The sequence below is a fragment of the Tympanuchus pallidicinctus genome, unplaced genomic scaffold, assembly GCF_026119805.1.
Source record: "Tympanuchus pallidicinctus isolate F22 unplaced genomic scaffold, pur_lepc_1.0 scaffold3, whole genome shotgun sequence".
Taxonomy (NCBI): Eukaryota; Metazoa; Chordata; class Aves; order Galliformes; family Phasianidae; genus Tympanuchus; species Tympanuchus pallidicinctus.
This window is the reverse complement of record NW_026294747.1, coordinates 64344368-64359438: the sequence shown is the minus strand read 5'-3', so window position 1 is coordinate 64359438 and position 15071 is coordinate 64344368. Positions and strand designations below refer to the sequence as shown.

General features: G+C 37.7%; 1 protein-coding gene across 4 annotated transcripts in view; it reads right to left on the bottom strand.

Moving 5' to 3' along the window:
• Window positions 1–1541: 1541 nt before the first annotated feature.
• The window catches only part of LOC128085842 (sodium channel protein type 5 subunit alpha-like), a 43490-nt gene continuing 29960 nt past the window's right edge, over window positions 1542–15071 (bottom strand). For 3 of the 4 annotated variants that reach the window (XM_052693760.1, XM_052693761.1, XM_052693762.1), the window contains 8 exons: window positions 14371–14544; window positions 12720–12857; window positions 10799–11053; window positions 9937–9990; window positions 8929–9070; window positions 5923–6023; window positions 5260–5524; window positions 1542–3595 (listed from right to left, as the gene is read on the bottom strand). In XM_052693760.1, the coding sequence (XP_052549720.1) occupies window positions 2451–3595; window positions 5260–5524; window positions 5923–6023; window positions 8929–9070; window positions 9937–9990; window positions 10799–11053; window positions 12720–12857; window positions 14371–14544 (2274 nt within the window). In that variant the 3' untranslated portion in view covers window positions 1542–2450. The remainder of the gene's footprint in view (window positions 3596–5259; window positions 5525–5922; window positions 6024–8928; window positions 9071–9936; window positions 9991–10798; window positions 11054–12719; window positions 12858–14370; window positions 14545–15071) is intronic. The other variant, XM_052693763.1, reaches the window with a different exon arrangement.

The following is a 15071-nucleotide window of genomic DNA, read 5'->3' as shown; positions in this document are numbered from 1 at the left end:
CCTGCAGAAGGCATGCCCGTGTTCTGAGCAGCAGCAAGGATGAGCAGCTCTGCATGCACCAGCCCTATTTTTATTCCTCAGCTCTGAAACAACAGAGCTGAGAAGAACAGAAAAACAACTTTTCCTTGGCAGGTGAAAGAGGTTTTGGAAGGCAATCCAAACTGTAGAGTCTTACAGCAATCCAGACTGTAAAGTCTGCTGACCCAAATCAGACTTGCTATTACTTGGCGGTAGTTAAGAACAGTTGCAATAAGTACAGCTCCTCCTGCATAATACAACAGATCTCTCAATCCAAACAGCAATCCCAATCTGTGCATAAAGCCTTTTTTATGGTTCTGAGGTGAAATAATCCCCAAGGATGTGCATATACCAGCTGAATAGTCCCAGCAATGAAAATGAGGCCTTCATCTCTCCGATGTTTCCAGTTCCAGACTATGACATAGCACCTGCTGTTTCACTCAATGTAACCTTAAACTGTAAAAATCTGATGCAAGAAAAACCTCGGCATCTTGTAAAACGCTGTTTAAAACTCTCTCATGTACCTGTCCCAGTCTTTTCTTTCTATTCCAGGACACAAGAGCACAGCACTCTCACCCCTGCCTAACAAACGTTCCCCACTGCGGTGAGCAGAGACGCGCTCACAACCAGCGCCTGGAAGATGCAGCACGGTAGGAGGACGGCTGCTTGCAGGAGGCAGTCTTTCACAATAATGAAGATCTGTCAAGCTGTCACATGTGAAATCCCGTTCACAGCCAGCAAAAAGAGCCCCTGCTGAGAACCGTGGCTACAGCTTGAGAGCCCAGTGCAGAAAAACAGAGAACTGTGACATTATTTTCGAAGTTACTTACAATTTATTTAATAGTTCCGCGTGGAAGCTTGCCATCTGCTTCGCTTGATTGGCCACCTTCTAAAGCACAGTAAACGCTGCCATCTAACGGCACCTCGTTGTCGAACACGAGCTGACAACTCACGGCGGCTCACAGAAGTAGTTTTGCCTGCAGGGCATCACTCGCTGTGCACAAAAGCAACCTGTGGTGCACAGGAATGGTGCCAAGCACAGCCACTACGTCCATGCACACAAATCTGAGTTGTCCCAAAAGGTTTGCAAGGTCAATTTTTTTTTTTCTTTTTTTTTTTTTTTCTCCCAAATGTAAGCTGCTCTGGAAATAATACAGTTCAATCCTAAACTTGTTAGCTCTCAACTTTGATGTGCTTCTACTTATCCTATGCTTAGATTTGCCTATATTTTTCATGTTTTAATAGTATTTAGTACAGGAAATAACTGTGAGAATTGAGTAATTACTTGATACATGGGCTAAAAGTGTTTATCTTTTTTATTTGATAATGAGTAAAACTTTCAGAGTTTTTTTTTGTCCTATTGGATAGTTCTATTTCATAGAACAATACAATGGCTGAGGTTGGAAGGACCCTTAGAGATCACCAAGCCCCTGCTGTGGTTGTATTCTCTAACAGCAAATTGTATCATGTAATAAACCAAGGCTGAAAGATAAGACATCTCTTACAAACCAGACAAAACTATGTAAGCATCTGAGCTCTTTATTAATTAGCCACAGTTCATCAGCAGATCTGAGATAACTGTGTCAGTTCACCTGATGGAACCAATCTGATAAAAAACAGTGAAAGTAACGCTAATACAAACTCATCCATACGTTTTGTTGTTGCTGTTGTTGTTTTAAAGCCAGTATTTATACTTAAATGGAGTACAGTACTTGTACAGTAATTGTTAAGACTTTCATGAAACAATGGCTCTTACACAATCCCCTCTGATTTTTCAAACACTGCCATCACAGTTTTCCTGCGTTGAATGACACAAAGAACACATTACGTATAACCTTCAAGCACAGCCACTGGAGAATCATTTGCTAAATCCACTTAGTTGCACGTGTAAAGACATCAAGAATCCTTCAGTGTAAATACTCCCAAAGGAACCAGGAGGAAGATGGTCTCAGACAACCTACAAGTGATTATATTTAAGCATCCTGAATGAGCGCCTTCACAGATAATGCAGTAATTATTTCATTTTGCTACAACAAGCAAGTTTACAATCCAGGCATTCTCTCTGAGGAGATACACATTGTTCTACAGCCCTGTGTACCTACTGATCATATTACAGCACATCTTGTGCAGATTTTTTCCATATAATCAGAAATATGAAGGAACAAAATAGAAAAAAAACAACACAAGTAAAAATTAACTCAGGAGCTCCACCAGCTGATTAAAAAAAAAATCCATAGTTTGAGTTTCATCTAATTTTTATGACATATTTGTGGCAATCTTATTTAAGGAGCATTTGCAAAATAGAATAATTACCATACTTAATAGATATTACAATCTCTTTACATTTAGAATACCATGCTCTGGGAGCAAGATGTTTTCTTTGCCAGAAAACAGCTGTCAGTTTTATCACAAATGGTGCAGCTTGGGACAAACTATGTGCCCACCTTATTAGCATCTGTTCCAGCAATACCATCATAGAATAACGGGAGGGAGATGGAAGATGTAGTCTGAGATTTATCCAGCTTCCTCCCATAATTTTCACTCAGCATTGATGCAATGAGGCCATCTTTCTCATGCATCTCTTCGGCGTAGACTGCACTGTTGTAACGTCTGCGACAGTTTAAGAAAGGCTTATGTTTCAGAGAACGCTGCAGCAAATGCCTCCTGAAGGCCCTCTGAATAACAAGCGCTGACACCTCCTCTTGCTTTCTTTTAAGTGTAGTGGTAATTGGCTTGTAGGGAACCTTAGATGGATTGGCAGCCATAAATCTTTCTTCCATGTGTAATTCAAGACCTTCAAAATTTCCAGTTTCTCCCAAAACCCGTTTAGTGAAGGCAAGCAAGATATCCAAGCAGTGAATCTTATCTCCACTCACCATTGGGAGGTCCATGGATATGAGCTGAATTGTATTTGGCTTTGGAATGCGTAAGGGTTCTGCCAGAGCGTCTGCAAAGTCTGAAAGTGCAGAATATTCAATAAACTGCGTTGCCTGAGGATCGAAATTTCCCCAGGTTTCATAAAACATATCAAAGTCGTCCTCAGAAAGAGGATCTGCACTTTCTTCAGTGGCAACACTGAAATTCTCTAAGATGACAGCTATGTACATGTTTACAACAATAAGGAAGGATATAATGACATAGCTTACGAAAAATGTAATACCAACCACTTCATTTTTGCAAGTAGTGCTGTTCTTATTTGCTACGTTGGGAGCGCAATTTTTGGAATCTTTTAACACTGGACTCAAGAGGCCATCCCAGCCAGCTGATGTTGTAATTTGGAAGAGACAGAGCATGCTACTATCAAAGGTTTGAAAGTTGAAAAGGTTATCAATCCCACCTTCCCAGGCAAGACAGGCAAAATTTGTCATGCCCACAATAGCATAAATGAACATAACCAGAAATAGCAAGAGGCCAATGTTGAACAGAGATGGAAGAGACATCAATAAGGCAAAAAGAAGAGTTCGAATTCCTTTGGCTCTTTTGACCAATCTCAGGATGCGGCCAATTCGTGCCAAACGAATAATTCTCAGAAGCGTAGGAGAGAAGAACTTTGAAAAGGCTTCAGCAAGTGCAATACCTTTGAAATGAAAAAAAGAAAATATTTTCAGGACGTATCAATGGCATTCTGCATTTACGGTCATTTTGTTACATTCCATGCTTTGGGTGAGGTAAGTCATCAACTTCATCACTTCATATTACATCGCTTTCAAGTAAAAAGATTATCACCAGTATTGCAATGGCTTATGAAAGACGTTAGGAAAAGCAAAACAATTTGTAATACCTTGAAATATTGCAGAATTATCAAGTTTCTGTTTAATGTTAAAAATGCATTCTTGCAAATTTCTGTAATTCAGGGGATGAAGCATGGTAGTATTTTTAAAAAACCCTTTACAAATCATTTGGCTTCTATGCTACGAGGCTCATCCTCTAGCTGCTTTCCAACTGCTCCTGCTGGCATGAGCCAGATGTTAAAAGCTGAAATTGACTATAATGCTTGGTATTCAGATGAGAGACCAGAGAAAAAGAAAATAAAACTGCTATCACTATTAATCCTCCATCACAATTCATTCCAATGATCCTACCGTTGCCTTCAGCAGTAGCAAAGTATGATTACAAACAGATGACCTAAGAACCAGCAGTCTTTTAGATTTCATGGAATAGCTTCCGTGAATAGGGATGAAACAGAAAACAGTTTTTCAGACCAGTTTTTCTTTACTACGCGCCTTCTTTGCGCAAAGGTTATGAGAGGAGTTTCCACAGCCACAGACAGTCATGCAGACAAAGAATGGTGTTAAGCTATTCAATTTTCCTAAGCTTTCCTCACCAGCTCTCATGATCTGGCTTCTCAAAGGAAAGTCCTGGAAATAAAAGTCTCCCGTTTTTCATACAAATGAATTTTTAACCCCAAATTACTTTTACTGAGAAAATGATGGCTACTTGGATTACTTACAAATCAAAAGTAGAAAAACATTGAGACTACCACAACGTAAGTACCACAACTTAGAAAAGATGCTGCTTCATTAAAATGCTATTCTGGTAATTACTCAATAAAACTCATACTTGCAAAAGGAAGGAAGGAAGGAAGGGAGGAAGGGAGGGAGGAAGGGAGGGAGGAAGGGAGGGAGGAAGGGAGGAAGGGAGGAAGAGAGGGAGAAAAGAAAGAAAAGAAAGAAAAGAAAGAAAAGAAAGAAAAGAAAGAAAAGAAAGAAAAGAAAGAAAAGAAAGAAAAGAAAGAAAAGAAAGAAAAGAAAGAAAAGAAAGAAAAGAAAGAAAGAAAGAAAGAAAGAAAGAGAGAAAGAGAGAAAGAGAGAAAGAGAGAAAGAGAGAAAGAGAGAAAGAGAGAAAGAGAAAGAGAGAAAGAAAGAGAGAAAGAAAGAAAGAAAGAGAGAAAGAAAGAAAGAAAGAGAGAAAGAGAGAAAGAAAGAAAGAAAGAAAGAGAGAAAGAAAGAAAGAAAGAAAGAAAGAAAGAAAGAAAGAAAGAAAGAAAGAAAGAAAGAAAGAAAGAAAGAAAGAAAGAAAGAAAGAAAGAAAGAAAGAAAGAAAGAAAGAAAGAATTTTTCTTTTAATACTCTGCAAAAAATACAATGGAAAATAGCACGTAACATTTTAGAAGGAATCAATTTGTGTATGGTTTGTATAATGGACCTGGAATTTATCAGATATATGTCAATTGTTACTTCATTTTGAAATTTGGCTGAATGTTAAGACACACCATCTGATCTAGCAGCAGTTGATACTTACTAACTAGTGAAAGGACCACAACAACTAAATCAAATATGTTCCAGCCAATGGTGAAGAAGTAATGTCTCAAGGCTATTATTTTTATGACACATTCCCCAGTAAATACTGCCACAAAGAAGTAGTTGATCCTTTTAAGAACATCCCTGACATCTTCATTGTCACTTTCTGCCATCATCACAACCATATTTAGGCAGATGAGAGTCACCACACTAATGTCAAATGCTTTGTGTGACACTATATCAAAGAAAAATCCTTGAAATGCATTCTGTGGAGAGAGAGAGAATGGATTCATGTTACTTCTAAGACTCAGGCAACATTCAAGTATTAAACAGTAATTTTTGGTTCGAATTTAAGACAATAAAAAATTAACAATATGGTGCTAGAAGCATTTTAGTGGATTTCTTTGGACATTTTAAGATAACACTCAGTACGTGGCCAAGTATTCTGAGGTATCATGCAACTGCATTTCCTTAGAACAAAACTACACAAAAGGAAAACTCTGTGCATAGGAATAATTATTGAAACAGACATTTTAGTATAAGCAGAGTTATAGGCTGATGATGGGCTCCAACTTGTAAGTTTAGTTCCAGATGCCCTGCTGCACAATTTAAACTGGACACCATCTTTATATTTTCTACCATGCTCCATTTTGAATGGTCTCACCAATGGTCTTGGGATGGGTTTTTGAGGTTTCTTGGATCCGAGTTTTTTTAGGGCATTATAGTACTTTTTCTGTTCCTCAGTCAAAAAGAGATCTTTTCCACCTAAGTAGAGGGAAAGAATACTGTTAATCACTTGAAGCTTAGGCACTTGACTGAAAAAACACCAGCAAGTTTATGTTGAAAACAAACAACGACAACAAAAATAACACACAAAAATTCTGAATTCTGAAACTCTTTCAGTATTTCTCCTTTTCTTTGAAAAGGGGTGATGAAAAAATGATCAGAGCTTGGTGAAAATCAATTCTGGTCAGTATTCCTGAGTTAGATTCCTCAGCTGGGAGAGCCCTCCTGAAGTTCTGAGGAACCTGTTTCATATTTTAACCACAACAGAAGAACTCATCAATAAAATGCTTTTCATTTATATTTTTGGGAAGAAGAAAAGAAGTGCATGGCTGAGTTACCAAGGAAGATAAAGCACTTTGGGACTGAATTCTGTAGGATTCTCTTTACCACAAATTTCTGGTACTGTTCTATTTACTGCCTATGCCATCTGTATTACTTAGCAATTATCCAGGAGAAGCCATCACAGAATCACTGAATGATTAGCATTTCGTAAAACCAGCATGTAACAACATCTCCTAGGGCATCCAAGCTCCCAATCGCTCTAGCAAGACCTCTGAAAATTCAATTTACATTTATTACAATCTATCACAATGAAAACCCCCCAAAAGGAGAAAAGAAATGAAAAAAAAAAAAAATACACACTTAGATCATGCACTCAGAAAAAAGTGTTAAATCCACATATAACTCCAGAAAGTGTTCGGGCTCATCAGTTGCTTAACTAACATTATTGCTGTCAGCTGGGATCATGCCTGGTACTTTGTTGTAAAAGGGAATTATGACTGTGAAATTGGACAGTTGCCCCTCACACATATCTTTTCTCTGACCAGATGCAGAAAGACAACAAATTTCTTGTGTGCCTTTTTATCTTCTACCCAAAGCAGCAGTGCTTTGGTGCTTGGAGTAGAAGTCAGCTTGTGGAAATGATGAAAAATTCAGTCTATGGAAATAATGAAATTGCTCCTGTGGAGACTGTCTTTCATATGTGTACCTTGAAATTGCAAACCCCCTGTCAGTCTACCAACAAAATGCTTACTTGTTTTATTATAAGACTCCCCAGTGGATTCATGGACTCAATTACCCATATTATTATGGATATATTAAGTTCCTAAATGAATCAGGGACAGAACTCAATCAACAAATAAGCTTGATAATAAATAAGGTTCCAGATGCTAAAGTTTACCAGGGAAGGCTAACTGTTGCTTTTCACTTGCTTTGTTTTTCAAGATTTTTCCTTCAGCTTCTGACTTAATAAAAATTTTAGATAATCCAGTACAATATGGAGAGGAAGCAGTCCTCCTGGGCTTTAAGGAGCCTTTAGATGGTTATCTGTCTTTTTCCGAGGGTTTGGATCTGACTACAGAATTCTTTTTTTTTTTTTTTTTTTTTTTTTTTAACTTAATAAATTAATTTGTAGAGTAATTTACTGAAGACTAGATTTTTTTTATTTTTATTTTTTTAACGAAACTAGTTTTAGAAAAAGTTCTGATTAACAAGGACTTTTCAAGTTTCTTCACCAGGAAAACAGCTGCCACTTCTGCCATCAGCATTTGTGGGGTTTAATCATCCTTACCATGTTTGTTAGGTGTTTCCACTCAGCAAAAAGGGTTGTTCTGTTGTCCACAGAAAGTCTTTAAAGCACAATCATAGAATGATTTGGGTTGGAAGGGGCATTTAAGATCATCTAGCTTCAACCCCCCAGCTATAGGCAGGGAAACTTCCCTGAAGATTGCTCACAGCCCCATCCAGCCTGGCCTTGAATGCTTCCAGGGAAGAGACACAACCTCACTGGGCAATGTGTTCAGCCTCTCACCACCACCACAGTAATGAATGTCTTCCTGATATCTAGTCTAAACCTACCCTCTTCCAGTTTAAAACTATTTCCCCTCATCTTGTCACTGAATGCCCTTATAAAAAGTCCCTCCCAGGTTTCCTGTAGGCCCTCTTCAGGTACTTTAAGGCCTCTATGAAGTCTCCTTGGAGCCTCTTCTTCTCCAGCCCCATAGGGGAAGCGAGCCCCAGCTCTCTCAGCCAGCCCCATAGGGGAAGTCCACTGGACCTGTTCCAACAGCTCCATGTCCTTCTTGTGTTAGGGGTTCCAGAACTGAGCACAGTACTCCAGGTGGGGTCTCAGAGCAGAGTATAGGGTCAGAATTACCTCCCTCGACCTGCTGGTCACACTTCTTGACACTTCTCTTGATGCAACCCAGGATATGGTTGGCCTTCTGGGCTGCAAGCACACAGTGCAGGCTCATGTCAAATCTTTCATCAAGTGACACTCCCAAATCCTTCTTCTCAGGGCTGTTCTTAAGCCATTCTCTTCCCAATCTGTCTCTGTGCTTGAGATTGCACTGACCCTGGTGCCTGGTCCCTCTGGATAGCACCTCTTCCCTGTAGCATGTCAACTGTACCACTCATCTTGGTGTCATCTGCAAACTTGCTAAGGATTCACTCGATCCTACTGTCCATGTCACCTACAAAGATGTTAAATAACACCAGTCCCGACACTGATCCCTGAGGAATGCCACTCGTCACCAGTCTCCACTTGGAAACTGAACTACTGACCACAACTCTCTGAATGCAACCATCCACCCAATTCCTTATCCAGTGAGTTGTCCATCCATCAAATCCATTTTTCTGCAATTTGGTGACCTGAGTGTCATGCAGGACAGTGTCAAATGCTTTGCACAAGTCCAGGTAGGTTACATCACGTTCTCTTTATCCTCTGATGCTGTAACTCCATCATAAAAGGCCACCAAGCCTTTTATTCACCAAGCCTTAGATCTCTATAAGTAGTTACCTGAAAACTGTATAAATCTACATGCCAAACTGGCACAGACTCAATCAAATTGGGATTACAAGAGACATGAATTATTTCATACAGTACTTATCTTTTTCCTTTGTTGGTTAAAGTTGCTGATAACCACTCCAATGAAGAGATTCAGCATGAAGAAAGATCCAAAAATAATGAAAATCACAAAGTAAATATACATAGGAAAGAATGCCTCAAATTCTGGCTGTTGATCTACCTGTTACAAAAGGAAAAAATATTAGTAAAAATTAGATAATAACAGCTTTGTTATTTCCAATCTATAATAACTATTTTTTTATTGTAGGGAAGAATACACTTTTTTTTTTTTTGTATTTAAACATTTACATGTGGAACAAGTCTTGTTCTGTCTTGTAGCTCTTTGTAAAGGAAGATGCCAAACCTAGCTTTAGCACATTACTTAAGTAATCAATAATAATTTCCAATCAGAAGGGATACTGCAAATGCCTGAATCAGAAAAACAACTCAGGCTGAAACATTTTGGTGGAGTTACCAACCTCTTGAACACTACCCCAGACAAGCAGCAATTCAAATTGCTAGCTCGCTACGATCAACTGTTCAAGCAAGGATCTTACTTTTAATTAGCAGCTACTTCATGATTGGTGTTTGAATGAAAATGGAAATAGCGAAATAGCAGATGAAATTAAATATGTAGAAGTTAAAACACACTGTACTAATGAGAGTAAGAAACACCACTCAGAAATGGGGAATAGTAAGAATATCTAACATAGGGAACAAGCCTTCATAAATACCTGCTAAACATGAAGGAAAATTTGCTTCAGAGGCATAATCCCCATAAGATCTCCTCAACTCTGTTCCTAAAAAAGACTTGTATAAAACATGCAACATCTTGTGCAGTATCACTCTATTTCAACACATTTTCTCTCATCTAAGTGCCAGGTATTTGGTATTCCACAGACTTCTGTTTCACTGCATTGTGTAAAGCACTGATCTGAATGTATTTCTCATTTGATAATGCAAATAAAGCTGAAAAATTACACTGCATGTCTAAAACAAAAAAGTGGGGAGGAAAGAAGAGAGAAGAAGTGAGAAGAAGTGACCCACCTCACGTGCATCCACTGCTGCATACATAATGTCCATCCAGCCTTTAAAAGTTGCCTGAAAATAATTACATCACTGAGTTTATTCTCATTAAAAGTAAATTAAAAAATTAAAATTAAAATAAAAGATGAGGTAGAGCTAACATAAATGTGTTTACAGTCAAAGAAAAGTGAGCAGTGTGCTACAAAAATGTTCTAGTGATCTACTTAATTAGTAAAGAGAAACAAATTTTAAAAAATGGGTGTGAACCATTAATTGTTTTAATCAAGGTTTTTGTAAATTCTGTATTTCTTGGAAAACAGTAAAAGTTTATGTTCAACTGGCAAGTATATCCTAAAAGACAGAAAATAAATTCTAAGACTAACATCAGTTTTATCATTTCTGAGGATTCTAGAAGGCTTTGAGGATGCAGGGCAAGGAACACTTAGATGGAACATGGGGAGAAGAAGCACTCCAAAAGGTGTTTCCATCATGTTCTTGTGGTACTAAGATCAGTAAGTTAGCATCCAGACACCTCATGACTTTTATATCAGAAATACAAACAAACTGCATTGAGCTATTTCTCTGTTCCCCAACACAAAACTAACTTTTGCTCAAGATAATATGAGTGCTTTAAATCCATGAACATTTCAGGGTTGGTATATTTATCAAAACTGCAATAAAAATCAAAAAGCCATGAAACAAAGTTGCATATGTAAGAGTTTATTGTATCAGGCACTGAGCAGCTTACAAGCATGAAAAAATATTTATTTAAGCTAGAAAATATCATCACTTTCAGCAAGAAAAACAAGTGCAGTGGCGTCCTGTGGCTGGGCTGCTCTTTTCCTGAAGAAAGTGAAGCTGAGTATATTTTTACAGAACTTACCACTTGGAGAAGAGCCAAGTATCCCATCCCAACATGATCAAAGTTTACATCACTATTTGTCCATTTCCCTCCATAATTCTCACAGTCATTTTTGTTGTAAACTTCTCTGTTCTCTCCTGCCTCAGGCACGCATTTCCAAAATTTTTTTCCAAGTAGTTTTACTCCTACAATGTTAAACAGGAGCCAGAAGACAACACAGACGAGTAAAACGTTCAGGATCGAGGGGATAGCTCCCAAAAGGGCGTTCACAACAACCTTAAACAAATAACATGAATGAAAAGAAAGAATAACTTGTCACATTCAGTAGAACACCTTCCCTCTCCCTCGAAAACATTTGCTTTTTTCTTTGGTATCTACGAAGCTTCTCACTCACAGAAAAACTAGCTGATGACATATTTAAAGCCAACCCTCAGCTGACACCAAGCTTGTCTTAACATCTTGTGCTATCTGTCTTGTCATTCTGAGGAAGCAGAACAGATGGCAACCAAAATTATCCTTGAGTAGAAGATGTACATTAAAAAAAGTAGCCTATAGTGGCTCTTGACCCTAAAGACAGGTATAGGGGAACAGGTTGTCCTTATATACTACCATGCCATAAATATTCCTCATTTATGTTGGAGAAGTTTTGTAAGAGAACAGGAGCTTGACCTCCACAACAAAATGAGCCTCACGTGATAACCATTAGGAACTGACTGCAAACAGTACAAGAAGCAGAACAATTAGGTTTCCAACATGACTGATTTTATTTTTTTTTTTTGTTAGCTCTCTTTCTTCATTTAGGTTTGCTTGAGGACAAGGTGAATGTAAGACTGCGTATGCATTAGATCTCTTACAGAACTGATACCACTGAAAATGAGATTCCAGCTTTTGAGTGTCTCTGCTGGCAACATTGGTAGACTTGGCTCAAGAAGCAACAAAAACTCACATTCAAGAATCCATCACATTAATGCTGACAAGAAGGACCATGGTTGTTGCCAGTAGGAATTTTGGGACTATCTTCTATTTCTTTTCACCCTTTTTTGTCATTTTGTGGTGGGACATAATGAAGCTCTGGAAATAGATCACTGCTAGAATTATGAGAAAATTCCAAGAATTTTATCTTGGCCTTGGGTAATATTCACTAGAAGTACATAATACACTAGGAACACACGTCAGCTGTTCCAACCTAGATCATATTGTTTAGGGTCTCCAGTCACGTTCTGATTTTTTTCCCCAGGATGGAGGTTCCACTATCTTTCTAGGCAAGCGATTACATCCGCATGACAATTATCTTATTTAATAGGAATATCACTCGCTGCCAACTCATTCTTTCTCATCTTCCCCATGCATTCCTATCAGAAAACTTTAGTTCAATTTTCTGTAACTTAGGTAATTAAAGACAACAATTAGATCTGTTATCTAATTAGATCTCAAGTGATCTTCCTTTTAATCTTCTCTTCCTCTGACAGAACGAGCTATACCCTTCACCTCTCCAGCTACATTATTCAGATTGCTAATGAAGCTTTAAGTAATATGGACCCCAGCACTGAGCCATCAATAATGATCTAGGATTGAACTCAATTCTGCACACTGAACTTAGCAGTTCAGCCAATTTTCATTTTAGTTCATCTACCCAAACCATATTTAATCTCCATATGAGACCATGGATAACTTTTCCCTTCCTCAGACATCTTGCCATAGAGGATAATCAAGACAATCTTCATAAATTCACACTGGTTGATTTCATCTGATTTCTTGTCCTTCACATTTGTAAGGAGAATTTGCTCAATAGCCATCCTGGGGCCTGACTTTAGCATCTCATCACGTTCTGTAATCTGACATAGGTCAGCTAATTTATATCACATCACATCACATATGTTATCTCATAATAACTTCAGATGCACCTGCTCCAGAACATACACACCCCTCCCAATATCCATACCTTTATCCCTTCAAATCTTGACAAAGCTCGTAGAGGCCGCAGTGCTCGCAGCGTCCTGAGAGACTTCAGGGCACTCTCAGAGGAACACTGTGAACTTTGTTCTGAATTTTTTCTTAGCCCCCAGGAAACACAAGAAATCTGTGTTCATTGAATTGAAAATGAGATTATTAACTGGCATTCAAAAGCTTACTCCATTTCTGTTTGTAGACAATCACAGATCAATGGTGACTGTAGCTCTGATCAGTAAATCAAATGCTAACAATATTTACTCACAGCTATACCTAATAGGTAATGTAATTTTATTTTTTCAGACATTTTTCAAATAATGGCATTCTTTCATTTTTATTAACATATATCTATTTGGCTTTTCTTTCAAAATCAGTTCTTGTAATACCTCAGAAGGTCAGTATAACAAGAAAAATGCAACTATGGTAATTCCACAGAATATAAGGTTTGAAAGTATTCAAATAAATGATTCTCCTTTTCTTTATAATTATTCTCAGAAGCATATCTAGTAATTTCATGTCATGTCCACATCTTTATAGAAAAAAAAATATTTTGTTCCAAAAGGTAGACAGTATTGATTTTAAATCCTCATAAGACAGAAACTGAGCTGAAAGCATTAGAAAAAAATCTTTCAATAGTTAGGGTTTATTTTTTTCCCCAATGTCATAATTTGTCTCTTTCTTCCTATCTGAATTTGTTATCTTCTTATCTAGTCACTCAATATTTTCATGCTCTTCCACTGTTTTGGTCACCTTCGCTGTGAAAACTGCTGATCTGTAATTGCTAGAGTCATGCTTTACATTCTTTTTATACAGTCACAGTTAGATTTTTCTGTTGAAATTTCTGAGTATTCACAGTTGGGCTGGGATTGTTTAGTCTGGAGAAGAGGAGGCTCAGCAGAGACCTCACTGCACTCTACAACTGCCTGAAGGGAGGCTGTGATGAAGAGAGGTTTGGCCTCTTCTCCCAGACAACAAACAGGACCCAAGGAAATGGCCAGAAGTTGTACCAGGGGAGATTTAGATTTGATAAAAGAAAAACTTCTTCACTCAAAGAGTGGTCAGGAGCTGGAATGGCCTGTCCAGGGAGATGGTGAAGTCACCAAACCTGGCGGTGTTCAAGAGGCATCCGGATGAGGTGCTACGAGATATGGCTTAGTAGCTTAGTGGGTAGTAATGGTGACAGGAGGACAGTTGGACTAGATGATCCTGTAGGTCCTTTCCAACCCTGTGATTCTATGATTCTATAACTGCCAGGATTTATTAATCTAAATTTGTTCTCCTTTAAATAAGCAACTGTACTTTTTTCTGTTTCTGTATGAAGGAGCTGCCAGCACTTTCACATTTTTCTGTCATCTTAACTAACTCAATTTCATTTCTGATTGCTAATTGCACTCTCTCTTTACTACGGAGAAGATTTATGTAACTGAGATAGTCCTCAACAACAGCAATAAAACACTTTTAAGTAATTTGTTATCACCTAGAATTTCCATTTAAATTTGTCTACAGTTCCATTTGATTGCAATTCTTTTCAGTTTCTTGAAACTGTCTTTTACAATCCAGTTTAATCTCAATCCAATTTTCCATATAGTTCTTTATACAGAAAAAAATCAGAATTCTAAATGTAAGTTCAATATAATACTTACACACACAATGATGAAGTCGAGCCAACACCACATATTTGTGAAATAACTGTGCAAACCATAAGCTACCCATTTCAGAAGCATCTCCATAATAAAGATGTAAGTGAATACTATATCAGCATACTCAAGGAGCTTCTTAACTGTTTTTCTTTTGTCAAGGTAAATATCTTCAAATGCCTGGAATTTCAGAATTAATTTTAAGGCTGTTTAGTAATTTTACAGTAAATTATTTTAGAATTGCACAGTATGGTTTATTCTACCCATTTCATGTTATGCTATTGGCAACTTATTTTTATGTGTAGAAATAAAAATCTAAATAGTAAACACCATTTTTAGATTGGTTGAAAAACTTCGGGTTATTTCTGTTCTAGACTTCTTCAATAAGCACCTGATGAGTGCCTGATATGGCTACCAAAAATCTTAGCTTCCCAAATAAGTAGGTAATTTTTAAACTCTGAAATCCCTCATAGCTAAGTTTAAATTAAACACATTAACCAATCGCTTTCAGGCCTAAACCTCCCAAAGCTGCCACCACCTTCAGTCAATCTGCAGAGTTGCAATACAGGTATGAAAAAACACAACACACAACTTGTCTGTTCTTTCCAGAAGTTTTGAATTCCTCACAAAACCCCTGAAAATCCTTGCTGTCAGTAAGGATTTTGGAAAATGCTTTATTGTGTGATCACTTCATAGTCTTGTTCACT